Source organism: Anabrus simplex, chromosome 2, assembly GCF_040414725.1.
Source record: "Anabrus simplex isolate iqAnaSimp1 chromosome 2, ASM4041472v1, whole genome shotgun sequence".
Lineage (NCBI taxonomy): Eukaryota > Metazoa > Arthropoda > Insecta > Orthoptera > Tettigoniidae > Anabrus > Anabrus simplex.
This window is the reverse complement of record NC_090266.1, coordinates 632,353,337-632,374,329: the sequence shown is the minus strand read 5'-3', so window position 1 is coordinate 632,374,329 and position 20,993 is coordinate 632,353,337. Positions and strand designations below refer to the sequence as shown.

Below are 20,993 nucleotides of genomic sequence, written 5' to 3'. Positions count from 1 at the left end.
AGCTATTCTGCAATCCAGGGAATGTGTAAGGGGCATGATTTCTTGATATCAAAGAACAGGATCATTGCTGTATTGAACAGAAAAGGCAAAGGCCGACTGGGCTTAATTCCAGAAGGGGGAAAAGTGCTAATTTCACAAACTGTTGCCTCGTAACGCTTCGGAACATTGCACTAATGCAAGAAAGCTGTATAAGGGCTATCTGGCAGGGGACAGATGGAAAAATGTTGTGACATTAGACAAAGTATATGTGTACCTTAGTGATTGTAACAAACCCCGCTCGATTTACTACCACCCTAGAAACAAAAAAAAAAAAAAAAAAAAAAAAAATCAAACACAGTATAAAGAATGCCAGGAAAGTTTTCCAAGGGGCTCCATGATCATCGCTGGATACAGTTACAGTGGCAAATTAACCATTCGCCCTGTCACTAATAATGTGAAGGTGAACTCTACATACTATCAGCAAGAGGTTTTTACACCCGTTTACAACACAGATATCTCACCACTTTATGGGAGTGCAAAAAATCAGGGTATGTTAAGATAAAGCATCCAGCCACACCTCTCGTTCGACTCGCCTGTTCTTAGAGAGAATAGAAGTGGAGACAAATCCATTCAATTCCTTTTACTGACATTCTGATGGGTCACCCATGGACTTCTGTGCATTTGGACTCCTAAAAAATGCTTTAGGAAATAGACGTTCACACACTATCAGTGGCCTCTGGAAAGCCTGTCAGGGGGAGTGGGATAAGATAGACATGCTAGTTCTGGAAAAAAGTCTGCTGTAATGGAAATTACATTGTTGGGCTGTAGCTAGAAATGCTGTTTTTCCAATTGAGCATGATCATTGGTGGAGACATGGCTTTTCATGGGCTAATTACCCTTCAAATATCGTCCCCAGAGATCCCGAATGCCCTTCTGTATTTTTATAAAATATATGCCTACACACCAAGGCAGATACAGTGGTATGACTGGAAAGCCGAAGTTGAGCGATTTGATTGTTAGACTTTGGTTATCCAAAGAATGTTTATTTCACACTAATTTTAGGCAAATTCTCCAATAGTTTGTTACATCCAATTCTCTGAAATATCTCACAAATTTATGCCAAAAAAATAACAGTTGAACAACTATTACAATGCATTTGGACTCCTAAACTAACGTAGATCTTCTGAGAGGTTACACAGATGAATATCTCTTGGGCTTTAGATCAGATAGGTCCCCTTGAAGTAAATCATAAACAACATTGTGCAAATCTGTGAAATCAGTTGTCTGTTGTGGAATGTAATGATGATCACTTGAATTTTAGTTAAAGAGAAGTGATACTGCTATATTTCTCTTTTGTGAACTTGCAGTTTTTCTTAATATTTATGCAGCAAACTTGTTTACAGGAGATGATTCTTTAAATTTGATGTAAGTGCATTTAGAAGTAACCTCAGAGAGGAAAGTAGTCATATTAGTTCTTCACAGAACTTCTTGTGCTTGTGTGCTTATTTCTGAAGTCACACTAACGTGTTTGTAGTGAACGTGCCCCACAGGCATGATTTGAGTAAAGACTCGTGTGTAAACATCGAAGTGCACAAGGTCAATACAGATATTGTTAAAATTTGTAAACATTTTTGGAATACTCAGGTTATTGAATGCAGCAGTTTTGAGAGATACTGTTATACAAAACATGGCCTCCATCTAAACAATTCAGGTAAACGAAAGATAGCAAATATTGTTCTAGATTTTATTAATCTTAAGATATGTGCTGTAAAACAGGCAACTCCCTTGAGTTATAATACTGACCAGGAAAACTAGTAGAAAGAGCCAGCTGTACTTCAAGCTGGCTCAGTCAACCTGAAAATGAAACTCAGAAAAGTAAGGAATTTCAAGTTACCCAATTGCAACAGTCAAGTTTTAGGAAGGAAGGGGGTCTGAGATTGCTCTTGGAAAACTGTCAAAGTGTAGTAAATAAACAATTAAAATTCAGTACATTGATGGAATCTTATGAGACTGATGTGGTGATAGGAGTGGAATCGTGGTTGAGAGAAGGGGTGGGTAATATGGAAGTATTTCCAGAAGGGTATACAGTCTGTCGTAGAGACCGAGGAGATAAAAAGGGAGGGGAGGGGTGTTTATTCTGGTGAAGGAAACTTATTGTTCACATGAATGGTTTACCGATGAAAGGGATGAAATATTAGGGATAAAATTAGTTTGTGATAATATGAAGGAGGTGGGAATTATAGGAACATATAGGCCTGGAAAAGAGGAAATAGACATGGAAATATTTGAGAAAATAATAGATTATACTCATAAAAACAATAATAATGATATGGTAATAAATGGGGGAGATCTAAATTTGCCTGAATTTGAATGGAATGGAGCTGCAAGTGAAGCCCATGAACAGAAACTGGCAAATAAGTTAATTTGGGTGGAAGGATTTACACAAGTAGTACAAGAACTGACTCGTCTCAATAACTTACTAGATGTATTCTTGGTTAAACATGGGAAATTGTTGATAAAACTGAGGTAATTGAAGGAATAGGAGACCATAAGGCTGTAATAATGGATGTAGGACTCGTACCAAAAAGGCTTAATAAGAGGGTTACACAAGACAAGAAATTGTACAGAAAAACTAAAGTTGATGAATTTGGGACTTACCTTAAATCACAATTCAGTTGTTGGATAAGTGAAGGGAGTAATGTGGATATACTTTGGGCTAAATTTAAAGGAATCATTTGGGAAGGAGAGAAGAGATTCGTACCTGTGAAGAAGGGTAAAATGACCTCAGACCCTGTTTATTATACAAGGGAAATAAGAAAATTAAAAAGAAAATGTAGAATAGTAAACAAGAAAATCAAAGAGGGTAGGGAGAGTAGAGAAACTAGAAAACAGCTAATAAGGTAACTGAATAGAGTGAAAAAGGAAGCAAAAGAGAATTATATGAATGGCATACTTCAAGAGGGTAATGACCACAAAAGGAAATGGAAAAAGCTGTATTCATATATCAGGAATCAAAAAGGAAAAGGAATCGAAATTCCTACAGTGGTGGGAGAAGGGGGTGAACACTATTTAACAGATACTGAGAAAGCAAACCTATTTAGTAGGGAATTTAGAGATTCAGTAGATGATTGTCAGGAGTTGGAAACCGAAACAGAAGATAGAGAGGGAGAGAGACAGAGGGAAACAAGAAGCTTCTCATTCACAAATGAAGATATTCTCAGAGAAATTCAACTGCTTCAGCAAGGAAAAGCAGCAGGAAGTGATCAAATTACTGGGGAGGTATTAAAGACAATGAGGTGGTACATAGTGCCTTATTTAAAATTTCTCTTTGACTATGTCATAAATAATAATGTAATACCAAAGGAATGGAAGGAATCTATAATAATACCAATTTATAAAGGAAAGGGTGATGAAAGGAAACCAGAGAACTACAGACCAATCAGCCTGACCAGTATAGTTTGTAAAATACTGGAGAGTTTAATATCAAAGTACATCAGAGGGATATGTGATGATAAAAATTGGTTCATGAGGAGCCAGTATGGATTTAGAGAAAGAAATTTTCTTGTGAGGCCCAACTGGTGGGATTTCAGCAGGACATATCAGATCAGTTGGATTCAGGAGGTCATTTAGATTGCATAGCCATAGATCTTTCCAAAGCCTTTGATAGAGTGGAACATGGAATATTATTAAAGAAATTGGAGGGAATAGGATTGGATGTAAGGGTTACACGTTGGATAAAAACATTTCTAAATTCAAGGGTTCAGAAAGTCATAGTAGGAAATGATATATCGCAGGAAGAGAAAGTTTGGAAGGGAATTGCACAGGGTAATATAATCGGTCCATTACTTTTCTTAATATATGCAAACGATTTAGGGAACAATATAATATCAAAAATAAGATTGTATGCAGATGACATAATTGTTTATAGGGAAATAAACAACATTGAGGATTGTTCAGAATTACAAAGGGACCTTGAAAGTATCCAACAATGGGTTGAAGAAAATATGAAGGTTAAGGGAGGCAAATCAACTGTTACAACTTTTACAAACAGGAGCTTTAAAACTGAATTTGAATATAATTTGGATGAGGTAGTTATCCCAAAAGATGGCAAGTGCAAATACTTAGGTGTGAGATTTGAATGTGATTTGCACTGGAAGGGTCATGTTGATGACATTGTTGGGAAAGCATACAGATCGTTACATGTCATAATGAGGCTACTTAAAGGATGCAACAAAGAATTAAAAGAAAAAAGTTACTTGAGTATGGTTCGTCCATTATTGGAATATGCAAACAGTGTTAGGGATCCTCACCAAGAATACCTAATAAAAGAAATAGATAGTGTGCAGAGGAAAGCAGCAAGATTTGTAACAGGGGATTTCAGGAGAAAGAGTAGTGTATCAGAAATGTTAAAGGAACTTGGGTGGGAAACTTTCAGTGAGAGAAGGGAGAAAACTAGACTTATAGGATTATATAGAGCCTATACAGTAGAAGAAGCATGGGGAGATATCCGTGAGAGGCTTCAGTTGGAAAATAATTATATCGGCAGGACTGACCACAAATATAAAATTAGAAGGAATTTTAGCAGAAGCGATTGGGGTAAATTTCATTCATTGGGAAGGGTGTGAAGGAGTGGAACAGTTTACCAGGGGTAGTGTTTTGATCCTTTTCCAAAATCTGTACAGATATTCAAGAAGAGAATAAACAGCAACAGGGAAAATAAATGAAATGTTAGAGGGCATATGACTACTGCAGGCTATTGTAAATAAAAAATGTGTGTGAAAAAATTAATTCCATCGCCTGGGGTATGGAGTTTGGACAGCCAAAGTAGGGGACTGCCTGTAGGGGTGAAGTACAGTGGGGACTTTGAGGGCCCTGGGACTGCTACGGTAGCTGTGAAGGCCCTTCAGGAACTCTGAAAAGTGGTGGCAAAAGGGGATCTGGTTAAGACACAGCAGGTCGTTTTGCTACTTAGGTTCCAGAATGGGTAAAAAAAAATATAAAAAAAATAAAAAAAATAAGTACATAAATGCAATGTAAATTTTAATCTTATACCAGTTGTATAGTATCATTTGAAGTAATTCCACATACTGTATATCAGTTGGCTATATTTGTAAGTAGTACAGGAGATACTTTAAGTAGAATTTTGTAAACAATATAAATTTATTAAGGATGAGCTGTGTGTTTAATAGAAAAAATTGTTAGCGTAAATTGTATAATATTGTATTATAGGAAAATTTTCTTCTCTTGTTAATTTAATATTCAGTGCTTGGCAATAATGTATTTTAGTGTACCATTTGCCACTGAGGTAGACACCTCATTTGCAAATAAAGAGAATTTGATTTGATTGATTTGATGTTTATTTCTTCATATGTGAATGTAGAACTCAATTTTTACGATTTTCTTCCCAAAATTGTAATTGTTATCGTGTTCTGTTTCCAATGCCTGGTCATGCTAGTATGTTGCCTTGACTTTTAAATTCATAATGATTTATTAATTTGTTACAGATGTGTGATAGAAGAATATCTTGTGCAATAGCTGCACATTTGGTTGTGAAATACATGTGATGTGATAACAACAGACATTAGAATGGCCAGTAATGAACGGGTGGACGACACCATGCAAGAAGCAGGTACGAAGGGAGTCGTGAAGAAAAATAGACGGCCAGGCAAAAAGGTGCCATCAAAGAGAGATGTAAAATCAGCTGCTGCAACAAGTATGAGAGGAAATGTTAACAATCCAGGAGTGGTACCTGATCGGCAATATAGTTCCAGACCTCTGAAACAACCAGGTCTTTTATATTCAAAATTTGCTCCTCCTCCAATGTATAACATACGTAAGGAGCGGTGTCATCGGGAGCGGATCATTATGCCAGTAAGTAAGATGTAAAATGATTAGTACATATGGTATGCAGCTTTTGACTTATATAGTCCATTGAAATTAAAACTGCACAGAGGTATGCTGCTTCACTATAATGTAATATAAGTTTTATGGTTGTAAACTTGTTCTATGATGTTAGGAATTACAGTAATGTAGTGTATTAACTCTTATAATACCAGAGAGTGCAAAAGTGTTCCTCAGCAGCTAACAAAAATTGCCAGGAATGCTATACCAAAACTATTATGCTAATCGCTTTATTTGCGGAGATATAATTTTTATGAAAGCACCAAATTTTTTGTACATCTTAGAAGGTTGTGAGTAGGAAAATGGCCTCAGTCACTCAGATTATGTTTGAGAACGATGACTGCGAGTATATTAATGGAATCTGTACCAGTGATGACTACATTAAGTCTGATGGAGATGTAACAATATCAGGCATATGGAGTAATGATAATGGTGTTGATGTTATTTTTGAGACAGGAAGTGAGAGTAGTGAAGACATTCCACAGTACCATAAATCTCATGTTATTGTCATTAGTGAAGGTGACAGTTTTATTCATTTAGAGAGTGGAAATGTAGGCCGTGGTGCAGGCAATAATGACAGCAATACCTATATGCATTATACAGGGTGTATTGAAGTTCAAGGTGATGCTTGGTTTTAACCCTCCCTGCTGTACTGGAAACACCAGGTCCTAAACATGCCCTTCCTACTGATGCAGAACCTTCATTTTTTAACCGTGTATATATATAGTGTACCAAGAAAAGTTGATTTCAAAGAGCATGTCTTTCTGAGGGGTGGCTGGTCCTTAGGAGATGGTACAGAGAGGGAGGATCGCAAGGTGAAATAATAGATACTATATCTTTCTTTCCTTTATTCAATCTCTGGAATGTCACCCTACTATATCGCTGAATCATAGATATTTACTAGAAAATAAATCCCAATTTCAACAACAGAATATCGAAAAATCAAGTTGATCAAGTAAAATTCAACTGACTAATGTCTTTCTCAATCAGTTATGTCCATCATAACTTTCATGGCATAAATTATTAATAAAGCATGTTGTAAGTAAATAAGAAATCCTAAAGTCTTTTCTATTGGCACTTGCGATTTCAGATTACGCTTTCTATATAAATTAAATAAAGGAAATTTGGTAATTCCTTCTTGAGAACACATCAAACTCAAATATGAAACACTGAAATTAAATCTGATCTTCTGGCATAAAGTTCTGAGTATTGTCCTACTTTTTTGTAAATTATTGTACACTTTACATAAATATTGTAAATTGAGAGTTTATGATACGCTTCCACTATGAATGAAGCACTCAATTGATATTTTAAAGTTCCAATATACGACGAGAGCACACTGTTATTCGAAAGTCTGTCTTTACTTAAGAGTTGTAAAACGTTAATTTTCCAAGTAAAATATTAAGTATGTGAGCCTTTAATGTTCTTTGTCACTAATGGCACTGTTTTTTAGAAGTTCTGTTCCAAGTCAGAATTATATTTTTGAATGGAAAAAGCACTGATATCACCTGACATACGCCTTCTTGTTGAGCTCGAACAGTTGAATACTGCTCTGCAAGCAGCAATCTGGAACTCAGCTAACAGCAAATGCCGCGATGTTCCATAGTACCACGTCCCTGGAACTGTCCCTCGTAGTACCAAGTCCACGTTGATCTGCATCAAATCTCCGTCGATCTCCATCGTTCTCCGTCCTCTCGAGTCAGGATTTCTCATGTTACTAAAAGTGTGGCTTTAAGACGAGAAAGTCCAACTGACAAGGTTGAAAATGTGCACCATTTGATTTTGCACTGTTAGAACTGATTATCACTGTTTCATAAATAATCACCATTCACTGAATGAGAAATACGTCGAAGCACTGTCTATTATCGTAAATTACGATAATGAGAAAATACACTTCTCTGCAGAGTTCATCTTGACAATTCTGCACACTGTTCTTATTGTCAAAAATAACTTTCATTCGAAGTACTGTACCATTTCCTGTCTTTATTGCCGACTAGACTCAGGGTTCGGTAAAGCGGTGGTCCTGTTCGATGAATTTTGGGCGACTCAAAAATTTAATCTATACTTATACTAATGAGCATATTGACAGGAAGAATGGACATATATATTGAAATGAGAAACGCTTATGGGGTAAAATGGATTTATTAATCCCGAGAAAAACATATAAATGGTCCATTCTAAATGGAATATTATAATAATAGCCGAAATCGACCTCAAACCAGTCGTAAATATAATTAATTACACTGCATAAAGCGCTTACAAGAAATATTACAGTTTAAACAAGCAAACAAGATCGGGTTCAGGCCCGATGAATTACAGTGAATCCTCGTGACTATACAGGGGAATTAGTCGTCAATATAATTAAGCTGATTGGTTAAAATTTTAGCAATTACAGGTTAATTAATTATGAGCTGATGTTATAACAGCTGACATACAAACGGTCAACGACCTAAAAAAATGACGAATGAAGCCTCTAACGACAAAATTAATTGACGATAAAATTATTTGACGACTAAATTATTTGACCCATCGTATTTTAATGGTTGACTACTCCTGATAAGAACCATAAATCCAATATGATTGCCCGTAGGCCGTGTTGTAACACAACGTCTCTGTGATGAACCGGTAGGACTAATACATTCGTGAAATAGCTAATACAAATATTTACAGTCCGTCTAAATTGCGGATACAAACATATAAAGACACTATGGCATAAGGGGGTTCCCTAATTAACTTATGTACTACACAGCTTTGACCGTGGGCTCGCGGGCTCACCAAAGCAGTCCAGACAGAACTGGATATCAATAAAATCAGCCGACGAGCTGACATGCGCTACAATTTACACAACACAACATGAAATCACATAAACAATGCAAAAGATCACACCTGTGGAAAGAACTACATACAAATATATATATATATATATATATATATATATATATATACACCTATGATGATATCCGGGGAGTCAAACTCAAGGTATGCACACGGCGTTAGATTTTGCGTCTTACAGACACAAAGTTGTCAGTAATCTCGGCTCTCTAACTATCAGCTGTTGAGGAAAAACAAATACTGAGCTGTCGAGGGAAGGCATCCTCCGGGCGACTTTCACTTTCACACAGTAGGGGAGACATACTCTCTGCCAGTGGTTCACTTGACTAACGGTACTGCAAGTTCTCAGGTCTTGGCTGCTACACAAATATTCTCGAGGCAAAACAAGTGAAGAAAAGCCTTTTCTACTTCTTAGCCGATGCATTCTTTACATCTCTCTGCTGGCTAACTTAACACTCACGTATTAAGGCTCCCTCAATTTTCAAAGTCATATCTCGCCCTAACACATATATTAGGCCTCATTTCAAGCCTCAAGCATGTCAAGCCTCTCATCTCAATTATCTTGGGTTCGTCCCCAAGTGTTACTCCTGACTTGCCTTCCCGCAATTTTAAAAGAAACTAACTATCTCAACGTAGGACAGGCTCGCACACCAATTTCCGAGACAGCTGAAATAATATTAATATAGCATGCAGAGAATTACCTGACTAACTTTATGCTGCTAATTACGTGAATTACCCAACGTTGTTGGCGGATGGCCTTTGTTCATATCAATGACTCTCTTTCCCCAAATAACTACAGCAGACGTGGAATAACATAAAACACACAAGCAAAAAATGAACACAAACAGACTAAATAATTCCTAATGCGTGACCCTCTACCCTTTTAACTAAAATAAATATGTACAAGTGGCATAGGTGAAGAGCATGCACACTCCCTTTGCCAAATATTTAACGTTACATGAAACAAACCAGACTACAGCTGTAATAGCTGTTATTTAACAAGACTAAATAATAGCTAATTTCCCTAACCTGAATGTACTTTCCCTACACGTGTATCATGCCCTTTATCATCGGATTTTGGTACTTATCTTTCGTAGTCAGTCGTCATTCACCCCGGATTCCACAGCCACATGTCTAGGCTGTTTAGCTGGTCATAATTCCGGTGCTACACAATGGTTGGAAGGTCCGGACGTTGATACCACGTTCCTCCATGATTCTCTCCTGGGTTTCTGCAGAATACAAGTAGATTAATACCAACTTCTTCACCGCTTAACGTGTACACTATACACGATGCCGATCCTGATGTTAGGCTGTAATTGGCTCAGCCTACACATAAACATTAGTCCGAGGTATGTGTCATCAGTTTAAGGGTTCAAACCCAATCGACATAAGTTTATGTAGCGGCTAAATGTACGAGACGCACACGACACATGTAACCCGTTCAAAAACCGCTGTGAGATACCGGTCACAGTTCGGGTGTTCATCAACCTCACGCGCAGCGCTTGAGCTTTAATTAATTTGAATTTCTAAGTAAAATCTTCGCGTGACCAACTCGCGGTCTATGAACACGGCGAATTATAACTTAGGACATTAAACGGTCCTGTAATTGTCTTGCTTGAGATGAAAATAAAGTAAACTATACACGCGCACAAGTGTATAACGTTCCTTTGTTAATACAAAAGAAAGTCTCCCGTTTGCGGACAGCGTGTTACTCGCACCACCAAGTTCAGAAGAATGAGAACGCTTACCCCACCAGAGCTCCTTAAATAACCACCTACCCCTTTGTGTCACGAGGCGCACCCACGGCTAACGGTGGCTGGGTGACGGTTGACCGGCTTTCTCCTTGTCAACGACTTCTCGTTCAACTGAAATTATTAAATAGAGACTCGAGATGACATTATTAAGATCCAAGAGTGAATGATAGTTATGACTGCAGGTGATATTTAGTTTGGAACTGTGGAATCCTAGCTTAATGGGGAAATGATAGCTGACAATCTCGAGATGCATTACTGCGAGTTCGAAGTTGGTCATCCCGGCACCTTGTTGCAGAGCTCTCTTCGTTTGAATCTAGCCACTCCCACACAAAATTCAGTAATGTTTGAAAGTTTGACCATGGGTAGCATGCATAGTAACCATGGCAACGACTCTCTTCGAATTCAAACTGGAGAGCTACCCTCTGGAAAATTCCATTTTATACCGCGCCCAGCTTGCTTATAACGGAACTTCAGAGTTCGTACCCTGCTTCTTGCATGCGAATAATTGATGCGTTGCTAAGATTACCATATTACGTATATTGAGCCATTCAGGGAATGGCTCAGTACAGTTTATCATGGCTCACTTTCTCAGCAAAGAAATAAATAAATAACTCTCTCTCGTAATATCTCGTAATGTTCCTTCTCACTATCACAGTTCTACAAGTATTCATATATGAGTCCTATACTTCACAATATCACTGAATTACGAAGTTCATTATACAGTCTATCCACATGAGTTGTTTTAAATGGTACAGTCTGTTATGATGTTACGCAAACTGTCTTTCGGCGCAAATTAAAGTGTTCTAGGCTTTAATAATACTCAATATAGTCAGCGTGTTGCAACCTACACTCATGATATTCAAAGTTGAAACAGTCCAAGACCATTACAATGTAAGGTAGCCGTGCTAACTTCAAGTTTGTTATGGTTATTCACACGAAAATTAAGATATTTATCAAGTTCAAATATTGGTGAAATATTACAAGTCTTATGACTTTGATGTTATACACACGTTAATTCCCTAAGTTTGAATGTCTGATGAATTGCAAGTCCCACAATTTATAAGTTGCTCACTGGTATTCACAGAAACTAAGTGCCAACTTGCCGTCGAAATTATCTAAGTGTTACGATGTCTGGCAGTATGAATACTGAGTTCGACTCGTCGCGTGCAGCATGACATGAGAGCCAGCTGTGAAGAATGCGGACTGATTTGCTACGGTCTGGTCTGCTGCTTATATTCCGTACGACCCAAGGCTGCTTGCCACGTCACTGGGGGAAGTGTGCTTCCTTTCTCGCTTATATCTCTTGAATGCCATGATGGATTATATTGAAATTGACATATGTTTACGTTCAGAACATGAGCTACACGATGATGTATGTCTCATTTCCATAACTTTATCGGCTAAAAAGTTATAAATTTCCCTTCCAGTACATTCTAGAGATAGGCGTGCAACATGTGGCAGTGACGTCACCCGCAGGTTCCTTGCTCGTGACGTGTCTAGCTCGCCGTGAGGAACTTCGTATTGCGCTCGCACAAGATGTCGGGCATACGAACACATATTATCGCCGTCCCCTTTCTATGTATTCCGGCAATTATAAAACTATGTACAGGGCTGGAACAGTTCCCGGTACAATATAGTTTGAATTTAATTGAGAAAGAGACCAACAGGTACACAAATCAGTTCCTGTCTATTCTTAAGCCACTGTCACTCCATTCAGCAGCTCGACAGTGGAGAACAGCTGCTGTCACAGAAATAAAGTCCTTTGTGGCAGTATTATTGGAAGTGGATATTACAAGAAGGCTAAGTATACTTTCATACTGGTCGACTGATTCAAGAAAAATTATTTGGTTCGGTATCCCGTTTTCCTGCAGTAGATTTCAGTTAATTCTGAAATTTTTCTACCTATCTTGAAAATATTGTCTTTGCATCTGGCCACCATTAAAAAAATGATGCATGTGCAGGATTTCAGCCAATAGTTGACCATGCCAGTAGACTGGTTTCACTATACAACTCATCAGCATGTAAGTGTAGATGGATCCTTAGTGGGCACAAAATGTCACTCCTTTCTGATGCAGTAGCTCCTTAGTACTGTGGATGTCTGATGAGAAGGTGCGAGGGGTAAGCATGGCTGCCGTGCATGCGCCTAATCTCGAGTCTCGAGACCGGACAGTAAACATCGGTTTCCATCTACGGTGACTCCTGCGAATTGAGATGGTGTCGTGAAGTTTCAAAGCTGTAGGGCAATTGTGCTTTAGTTACACATTTATAATATCTTGATTTATCAATTTCATTTTCCGTATTGACAGTTATCATATGTTATAGACAAGAAAGTTTCCACCTTTTCAGTACAAATTTATTTATATAAAATTCAATCTACAGTACCGGTTTCAACCTTTTTACATACGGTCATCCTCAGCTGTACACTATTACCTTCACATAAGTCAAGTTTTATTGTTTTGCCTTGTCCATTATAAAAGTCATACTTATAGTTAAAAGTCATACTTATAGTTATACTTATACTTATAGTTAAAACCGACTATATATATAATCTAAAATGACTGTGGATGAATCTTTTTAGGACTAAAAATTGTGTGGGTGAATTAATATTAAATATACAGGTACATTATCATTTTAAAAATATTTGGTACATGTTGAATGACATGTTAAAATATGCAGTTCATGTTAAAATCTGTTACAATAAATAGGAACACTTTGTTAAATTGAGTTTGGTGTCTTGCATTCGTCGAATTTTCTTGTTTTTCCAGTATGAATATAACAGAAGAACTATACATATCACTAGATCAATGTACCAATCCTAACTACAATATAAACGAAATCACAGAAAAAACCAACACAATATTCAACAAAGCCATCCCCGCCTTAAAAAATTATCTTAAAATAATCAACAAACAACGTTCAACACGCGCCATTGCGCAGATAATTGACACGCCCAACTCCACCCCTACTCTTACGACAACAACTCTCCCCACCCACCCCTCCATTCCCCTTGCAGCAGCGGACACTAGCACCAAAAGAACACGATATAGTACACGCCAGGCAGCCAAAGCTAGCACATCCCAACCACGGCAGCAATAGTACGTATCTTACTGGAAACACACACACAAACAAGCAATCTTCAGATCATAAATTCCTAATTCTACCTTTCTTTTCTTACTGACACAGACCAGAAAAGACCCACCATTCTGCATTTGACACCTACCGAAATAATATACTAGATCCAACACTTCTGGCAATATTTGACCACAGCTGCACATAACTACCTCTGGCCATACATCAAACATGTTATCAATAATTGAAGAAGTCCGTCAATTAAACTAATGAATAAGCATAATTTATAGCAGAACTAAAATAAGAGCACCACTCACTAAAGAAATACGGACGTTCTCCATTCATACTGGAAAAACAAGAAAATTCGACGAATGCAAGATGCCAAACTCAATTTAACAAAGTGTTCCTATTTATTGTAACAGATTTAACATGAACTGCATATTTTAACAAGTCATTCAACATGTACCACATATTTTTAAAATGATAATGTACCTGTATATTTAATAGTAATTCACCTACACGACTTTTAGGCCTAAAAAGATTCATCCACAGTCATTTTAGATTATATATATACACTGACTGACAGAGCAAATGCAACACCAAGAAGGAGTGGTCAGAACTTTATGCCAATTGCAGGGTAGACTGACGTAACTGAGGTATGCTCATGATGTGAAATGCGCCGCTGTGCTGCGCACGTAGCGAACGATAAATGGGACACGGCGTTGGCGAATGGCCCACTTCGTACCGTGATTTCTCAGCCGACAGTCATTGTAGAACGTGTTGTCATGTGCCACAGGACACGTGTATAGCTAAGAATGCCAGGCCGCCGTCAACGGAGGCATTTCCAGCAGACAGACGACTTTACGAGGGGTATGGTGATCCGGCTGAGAAGGGCAGGTTGGTCGCTTCGTCAAATCGCAGCCGATACCCATAGGGATGTGTCCACGGTGCAGCGCCTGTGGCAAAGATGGTTGGCGCAGGGACATGTGGCACGTGCGAGGGGTCCAGGCGCAGCCCGAGTGACGTCAGCACGCAAGGATCGGCGCATCCGCCGCCAAGCGGTGGCAGCCCCGCACGCCACGTCAAACGCCATTCTTCAGCATGTGCAAGACACCCTGGCTGTTCGAATATCGACCAGAACAATTTCCCGTCGATTGGTTGAAGGAGGCCTGCACTCCCGACGTCCGCTCAGAAGACTACCATTGACTCCACAGCATAGAAGTGCACGCCTGGCATGGTGCCGGGCTAGAGCGACTTGGATGAGGGAATGGCGGAACGTCGTGATCTCCGATGAGTCACGCTTCTGTTCTGTCAGTGATAGTCGCCGCAGACGAGTGTGGCGTCGGCGTGGAGAAAGGTCAAATCCGGCAGTAACTGTGGAGCGCCCTACCGCTAGACAACGCGGCATCATGGTTTGGGGCGCTATTGCGTATGATTCCACGTCACCTCTAGTGCGTATTCAAGGCACGTTAAATGCCCACCGCTACGTGCAGCATGTGCTGTGGCCGGTGGCACTCCCGTACCTTCAGGGGCTGCCCAATGCTCTGTTTCAGCAGGATAATGCCCGCCCACACTGCTCGCATCTCCCAACAGGCTCTACGAGGTGTACAGATGCTTCCGTGGCCAGCGTACTCTCCGGATCTCTCACCAATCGAACATGTGTGGGATCTCATTGGACGCCATTTGCAAACTCTGCCCCAGCCTCGTACGGACGACCAACTGTGGCAAATGGTTGACAGAGAATGGAGAACCATCCCTCAGGACACCATCCGCACTCTTATTGACTCTGTACCTCGACGTGTTTCTGCGTGCATCGCCGCTCGCGGTGGTCCTACATCCTACTGAGTCGATGCCGTGCGCATTGTGTAACCTGCATATCGGTTTGAAATAAACATCAATTATTCGTCTGTGCCGTCTCTGTTTTTTCCCCAACTTTCATCCCTTTCGAACCACTCCTTCTTGGCGTTGCATTTGCTCTGTCAGTCAGTGTATATAGTCAGTTTTAACTTTAAGTATGCCCAATGAGAACGTAAGACATACTCTATATCATGACTTCAATAATGGACAAGGCAAATCAATAAAACTTGACTTATGTGAAGGTAATTGTTGTACAGCTGAGGATGACCGTATGTAAAAAGGTCGAAACCGGTACTGTAGAAATAATTTTATATAAATAAATTTATATTGAAAAGGTGGAAACTTTCTTGTCTATAACATACATTTATAATAATTGGTAAGTATTGCATAATGAACAATTTAATAAGGAATATGCAGGAGCTTGCATTGTCTGTCATGACTTATGTTTGTGGCTGATTCCAGAGAATAGTCCACCCAAGTGGGAAAAAGTAAAGTTTAATTAAAACTCAACTGTTTGTTTTTATGATAGATGAAACATGATATTTCATTCATTTTATGATATGCATTAATTTATTGATGTCTTTCAGTTTTTAATTTTGTGCTTGATTAAACCTTTATGTAGAGGCTAAATTCATTTCATGTTTCTCAATAGTTTTAGGAATTCCTATTTATTATGATGAAAAGTTATGAAAATAATTATGGTAAATATTAATTCTAATGCTCTTTCTTTTTGCAGTAACGTACTTATTTAGGTTATTAACAGTTTACATACGGTGTAATAAACCGACAGATTTATTGCTGCAGGCCATGTAAACATGCGACGAAAAAGGTATAAGGTTTCTGTGGACGAAAAGTGCGTGGCTCAATTTAAATAAAACTTAATATGCAAAGCCAATACTGCACACCCTTTCAAGCTGGTATATCATTCGTTTAAAGTTTCAAATGGATTCATACGAAGCTGATAGTAATATACGTCACGTGTTTACGATGTTCTTGCAAGCAGGCGACTGGGGAAAGTCCCCACTTCCACAACATGCTGTCCACAGGAATCAGTTTCTGCGTCACACTTGTAAAGGACATATCTTAGAATAGCAATCAGTGTTAACACTGAGGTGATATTTAATAATGCCGGTTATTCACAAGGAACGTTATAAATGGTATGGCGAGAAGAAAGATGACACACGCCCAGTTATGCATATGCCGCCAACAGGTACGAGTTTCGGTGAAGAAACCCAGAGCTCAGAAAAAACTTCAGGGCTTATGACCAGTTACTTCCTATTCTACAAGTCCAACAACATAAACATAAACATTGTTTGCAGAGCCGAGTACGCCAACGTTTGATTATAAATGCAAACAAACATTGGGGAAAGCTGTAAAGCGTTCGGAGTAGACTTTACCAGTGAGTCCGCGGAAGAAATGGGAAGTTGTTTCTGCGCTGAGTGTAAAAAATTTGGTGTTAAGTTCATCTACCTCCGGCAAATGCAGGAAGTCTTCATTTCCAAATCAAGAAGTTCTTAAATTTCTCAATCTGGATGATATCAGCTGGCCATCTCCTCGAGCAAGAAATTTTATCTCCATAAAGGACAGTTCTGGACAAAAATTTTAAAAAAAGAAACGATTCATGTGCGTCACAATGCAAGATGCATAGGAAGTTTAAAAGAAATACCCACATCATGCAATCGGTCGGTCTTCTTTTTGTGGACTTCGCCCAAAGTACATTTCTGTACGCTACCAGGAACATATGATATTCATTATGTGGAGCCATTCAAAAAATATATAGTTCAGGCAAGAAAATATTATTCTGAAACTACTACCACACACTCTCTACATCCAGACCACAAGCTCGAAGCAGATGACAAAAATCCACCCCGTGATTCAGCTTTTGAAGTGGGTGACTTCGTACTTGGGAAATACAGCGGAAAGAAACATTCAGAATATTATGTTTGTACCATAACTGAAAGTAATGGTGATATTTGATTTTGTAACCAATTTCCGCACGTGCAGCGATGAAGCTGAACTGTTTTGTGAGCCACAGACGAAAAACAAGTGCTTTTTGAATGTAAGTGAAATCAAAAGAAAATTACCAGTGACTCGTTTTACTTGTGGGAAATGGTATTTTAATGAGTCTATACCAGAAGCAGAATGAACAAAAATTGTTTTTTAATTTTTTTATATTTTTTTTTCTGACCAAACTTTCATTCAAACTCTAGACAACTTATGCATTGAATGTTGTTATTTTTAAATACGTTAGTTCATTTTACATTCACTGTTATTAGTGTTAAATAAATGTGTGACAATTAATAAAAACACTTTACTTTATTAAGTAAGTCATGTCAGTACTAGTATCTGTAGTTATATACCTTCTTCTTCTTATTATTAGGAGGAATGAAGCTTGTAGCTTTACGTGACCGATAATTCAGTATCATAAGTCTCATTTTTATGCAAAATCCGAACCACCGGATGTGACTTTCACCTTAAAAATCACACATGCATCAATCGGAACTTGAACCCAGTCTATCTTGATGGTTCCAAGCAGTTTGACCGCTGCGCCATCATACCTCTTCTTTATTATTACTAGGGAGCGGATTTTTATGTGCTAAAAAAGTGAAAAATATTTATTTTTTATGTGCTAAAAACTTTAAAACATGTGATAAAAAATTGAAATTATTTTCCTTTAAATCTCACATAACTAGTCGCGCTCAAGAAGTAAATAAGTATAATGTCTTGTATTAGAATAAGGTGCTACCAAACGTGCTCCTGGTGTCTGTGTATGGAAACGTGCTGTATTGTATATTAATTTTTGATATGTCAGAGTCGATATTATGAATGGTTATTTTTTTAAAGGTAATGTTTTTTTAAATATGGCAAAAGGAACCTATCATCTTTGAAAAAAATAGTACCAGTTCGTACTCACCCATCACACGCTGGAATATTAGTTGCTAGAAGTAGTCTCAGAATTGCAGTGAACAACAAAGGTCAACTCCAAAATGTCCATCACAAATTCATGCCTATTATCTCTAAAGAACGCCTTATACTGCGAAAACGATCGCTCCACATGACAGGAAGTCAGACGAGCATAGTTAAAGAGAGGAATGTCACCAACAATAACGCCATCAATTTGGCCAACATGACCACCCTCTAATACATTAGAAATTTGGCACATTTTTGAAATCCTCTGTTTTTCCTGAACAAATTTTGATATTTGACCTTTAACAGTCTCTGTACCTGCGAAGCCGGGAGTGAATCTAATTTATTTTCAACAGCGCGCACTTCCTTCACTGTTTCGGACAACAGGTTAGTGGATTTTTCAAGCATGTCTACAGTTTTACACAAGAAGCTTAGATTGGCAGATATAAACTCCAAATCATTTTTCAAAGAGCTGCCTTTTAGTATCTCTTGAAGAATCTCAATTGACGACGCGTCGTTTTTATCTAGCACGTTCACAACGGATGCAAAACTTTCGAAATTGTCTGCGTAGTATACTACAGCGCTAAGCCAGGTACCTCACCGCGTAACAATAGGCAGAGGAGGAAGCGCGAGATCCGGGTTTTTCTCTTTAAAGAGATCGATTTTTGAGGGTGCTTTTACGAAGACTTTTTTGCCATTAGACACTCATTTATCCACTTTGAGGATACTGAGCCCGCACAGTTTTACATAACCTGTGTAGAGCATGAACAACGCAAGTTACGTGTAACATTTTCGGAAAGCTCACAGAAAGGCCTTCGGCTGCCTTTTCCATGTAAGCTGCACTGTCAGTAAGGAAAAGCAGTACATGGTCGTATTTTATACCTTTTGGCCAAAGTAAGTGCATGGCTTCATTGAATAACCTAGCTACAGTGACATGGTTTGCAGCAAGCATTTCTTTACACGCTAGCAAGTAAGAATGTTCGCAAGCAGTTTTGTCATTCTTCAACACACCAACTACAACATTTCCTACTTTTCTGCCACTTGAATCAGTGGTTTCGTCAATGCTCACCCACAGTTTTTCGCTATCACATACTGCCCGAATTCTCTGTAAAGTTTCTTCGTAACATTTTGGGAGATAGTTTTTCCTTAATGTGGATTCGTCTGGAGGCTCAAAATTAATGTACTTTGTTAGGAAATTTCTCAGTCCCGGATTATTTATTTTACCAAGAGGAATGTCGGCGCAAACAAATGCTCTGCACACATGCAAATAATACTGGGAATATTTAGATCACCGCCTATAGGAGGATCGAGACGGCGGTGATTTAGATGGGCCTGCATTTGAAGTAGCTGGTTCAGCTATTAGTAATTGTCGCGAACGCACACGCGAAGCAGCCGCTTATTTTCAGACAAATGCTGGATTACTTGAGAACTTTGATCTGCACGCACTGTTGTTTTACCACACGGTTGGCAAAATAATACTTTTCCATCGGTAGTGAAAATGCTTTTAAATTTCACTACATATTGTTGAAATTATTTTGCAGGTTACGACACACATATTTACGGTGAATCACTGTTTCAATAAAAAGAATAGCAGCGGGCACTGAAGGAAATATTTCTTATAAATCTCTACAAAATCACATGACCACGGGAATGATATATGGACCCGAACAGCTAGCCTTACTCTTAGGAGTGATGAAATTCCACTACCTAATGGTGGGGCAATATTCTTCCGAGTCTCCCATGTTGTAACGGAATTACGTCACCTTATCTCTCCGTGATTGCCTTTCGCTGATATTCTATAAACAAAACCCGAGAGGGCGGACTCATAAAGAGTTGGAATTTACATCATGCAAGGAAACATCTTGTGCAGCAAACCAAATCGCTGTCTAAATGTAGCGACGTAGCCAGTGACCAGCAAGTTTTAGAACTTACGGAGGGAAGTCCATAAATAGCCGAAACATTCAGATACATTATGTTAAATACACTGTTAAAAACAATACCGTAATCGTAAAATGAAAATATGAGCATTGTTTTATAACACAGAAGCATTTTAAATTTTATTGATCAACAAATATTGGCGATTTATGTGCTTATTATAGATTTTCTTAAAATATGTATTTACATATAAAAAAATGTGAAAATATGTGTTTTTATGTGAAATAAGATTCAGTTTTTACACTTGGGGATGCACAATAGGAATAATGAACTTCGTAACTTGCGTTAAAACTTACGCAAGAAAAATATGTAATTACATAAAAATCCGCTCCCTAATTATTACTTACTGAGATATTAAATATACATTTTATCATTCAGTGATCGTATTTGATGCAGAGTTTAAGATTTATTAGCCCCTTATGCATGTCGCCATAGCACTGATTCGCGTGTGTAATCCCGCGACACTGTCAAGTAAAAACGCGACAATCACCTTTAACTATATTACGCAGACATTACGCAACTCATACATTTGTTTTTTTGCAAAATGTACTTTTGTCCTTCTTGTACACAATATTTCGACATTATCAATAAAAGTTACCACAATACGCAGGATTTAGAAAAAACAAAAAAGGTACATACATACATACATACATTATCATTATAGACTTATGCCTTTCAGCGTTCAGTCTGCAAGCCTCTGAGAATTTACTAAACGTCGCCACAATCCTCGATTTGCAACTAGTGTTGTGGCCTCATTTA

The 20,993-nt window shown here is 38.3% G+C and overlaps 1 protein-coding gene across 1 annotated transcript in view; it reads left to right on the top strand.

Annotated features, from left to right (window-relative positions):
• LOC136864292 (terminal uridylyltransferase 7) overlaps positions 1 to 20,993 on the top strand; it is a 482,777-nt gene that overhangs the window by 73,895 nt on the left and 387,889 nt on the right. Inside the window, exon 3 of the mRNA XM_067141082.2 lies at positions 5,484 to 5,850. Coding sequence (XP_066997183.2) covers positions 5,566 to 5,850 — 285 coding nt within the window. The 5' untranslated portion in view covers positions 5,484 to 5,565. The remainder of the gene's footprint in view (positions 1 to 5,483; positions 5,851 to 20,993) is intronic.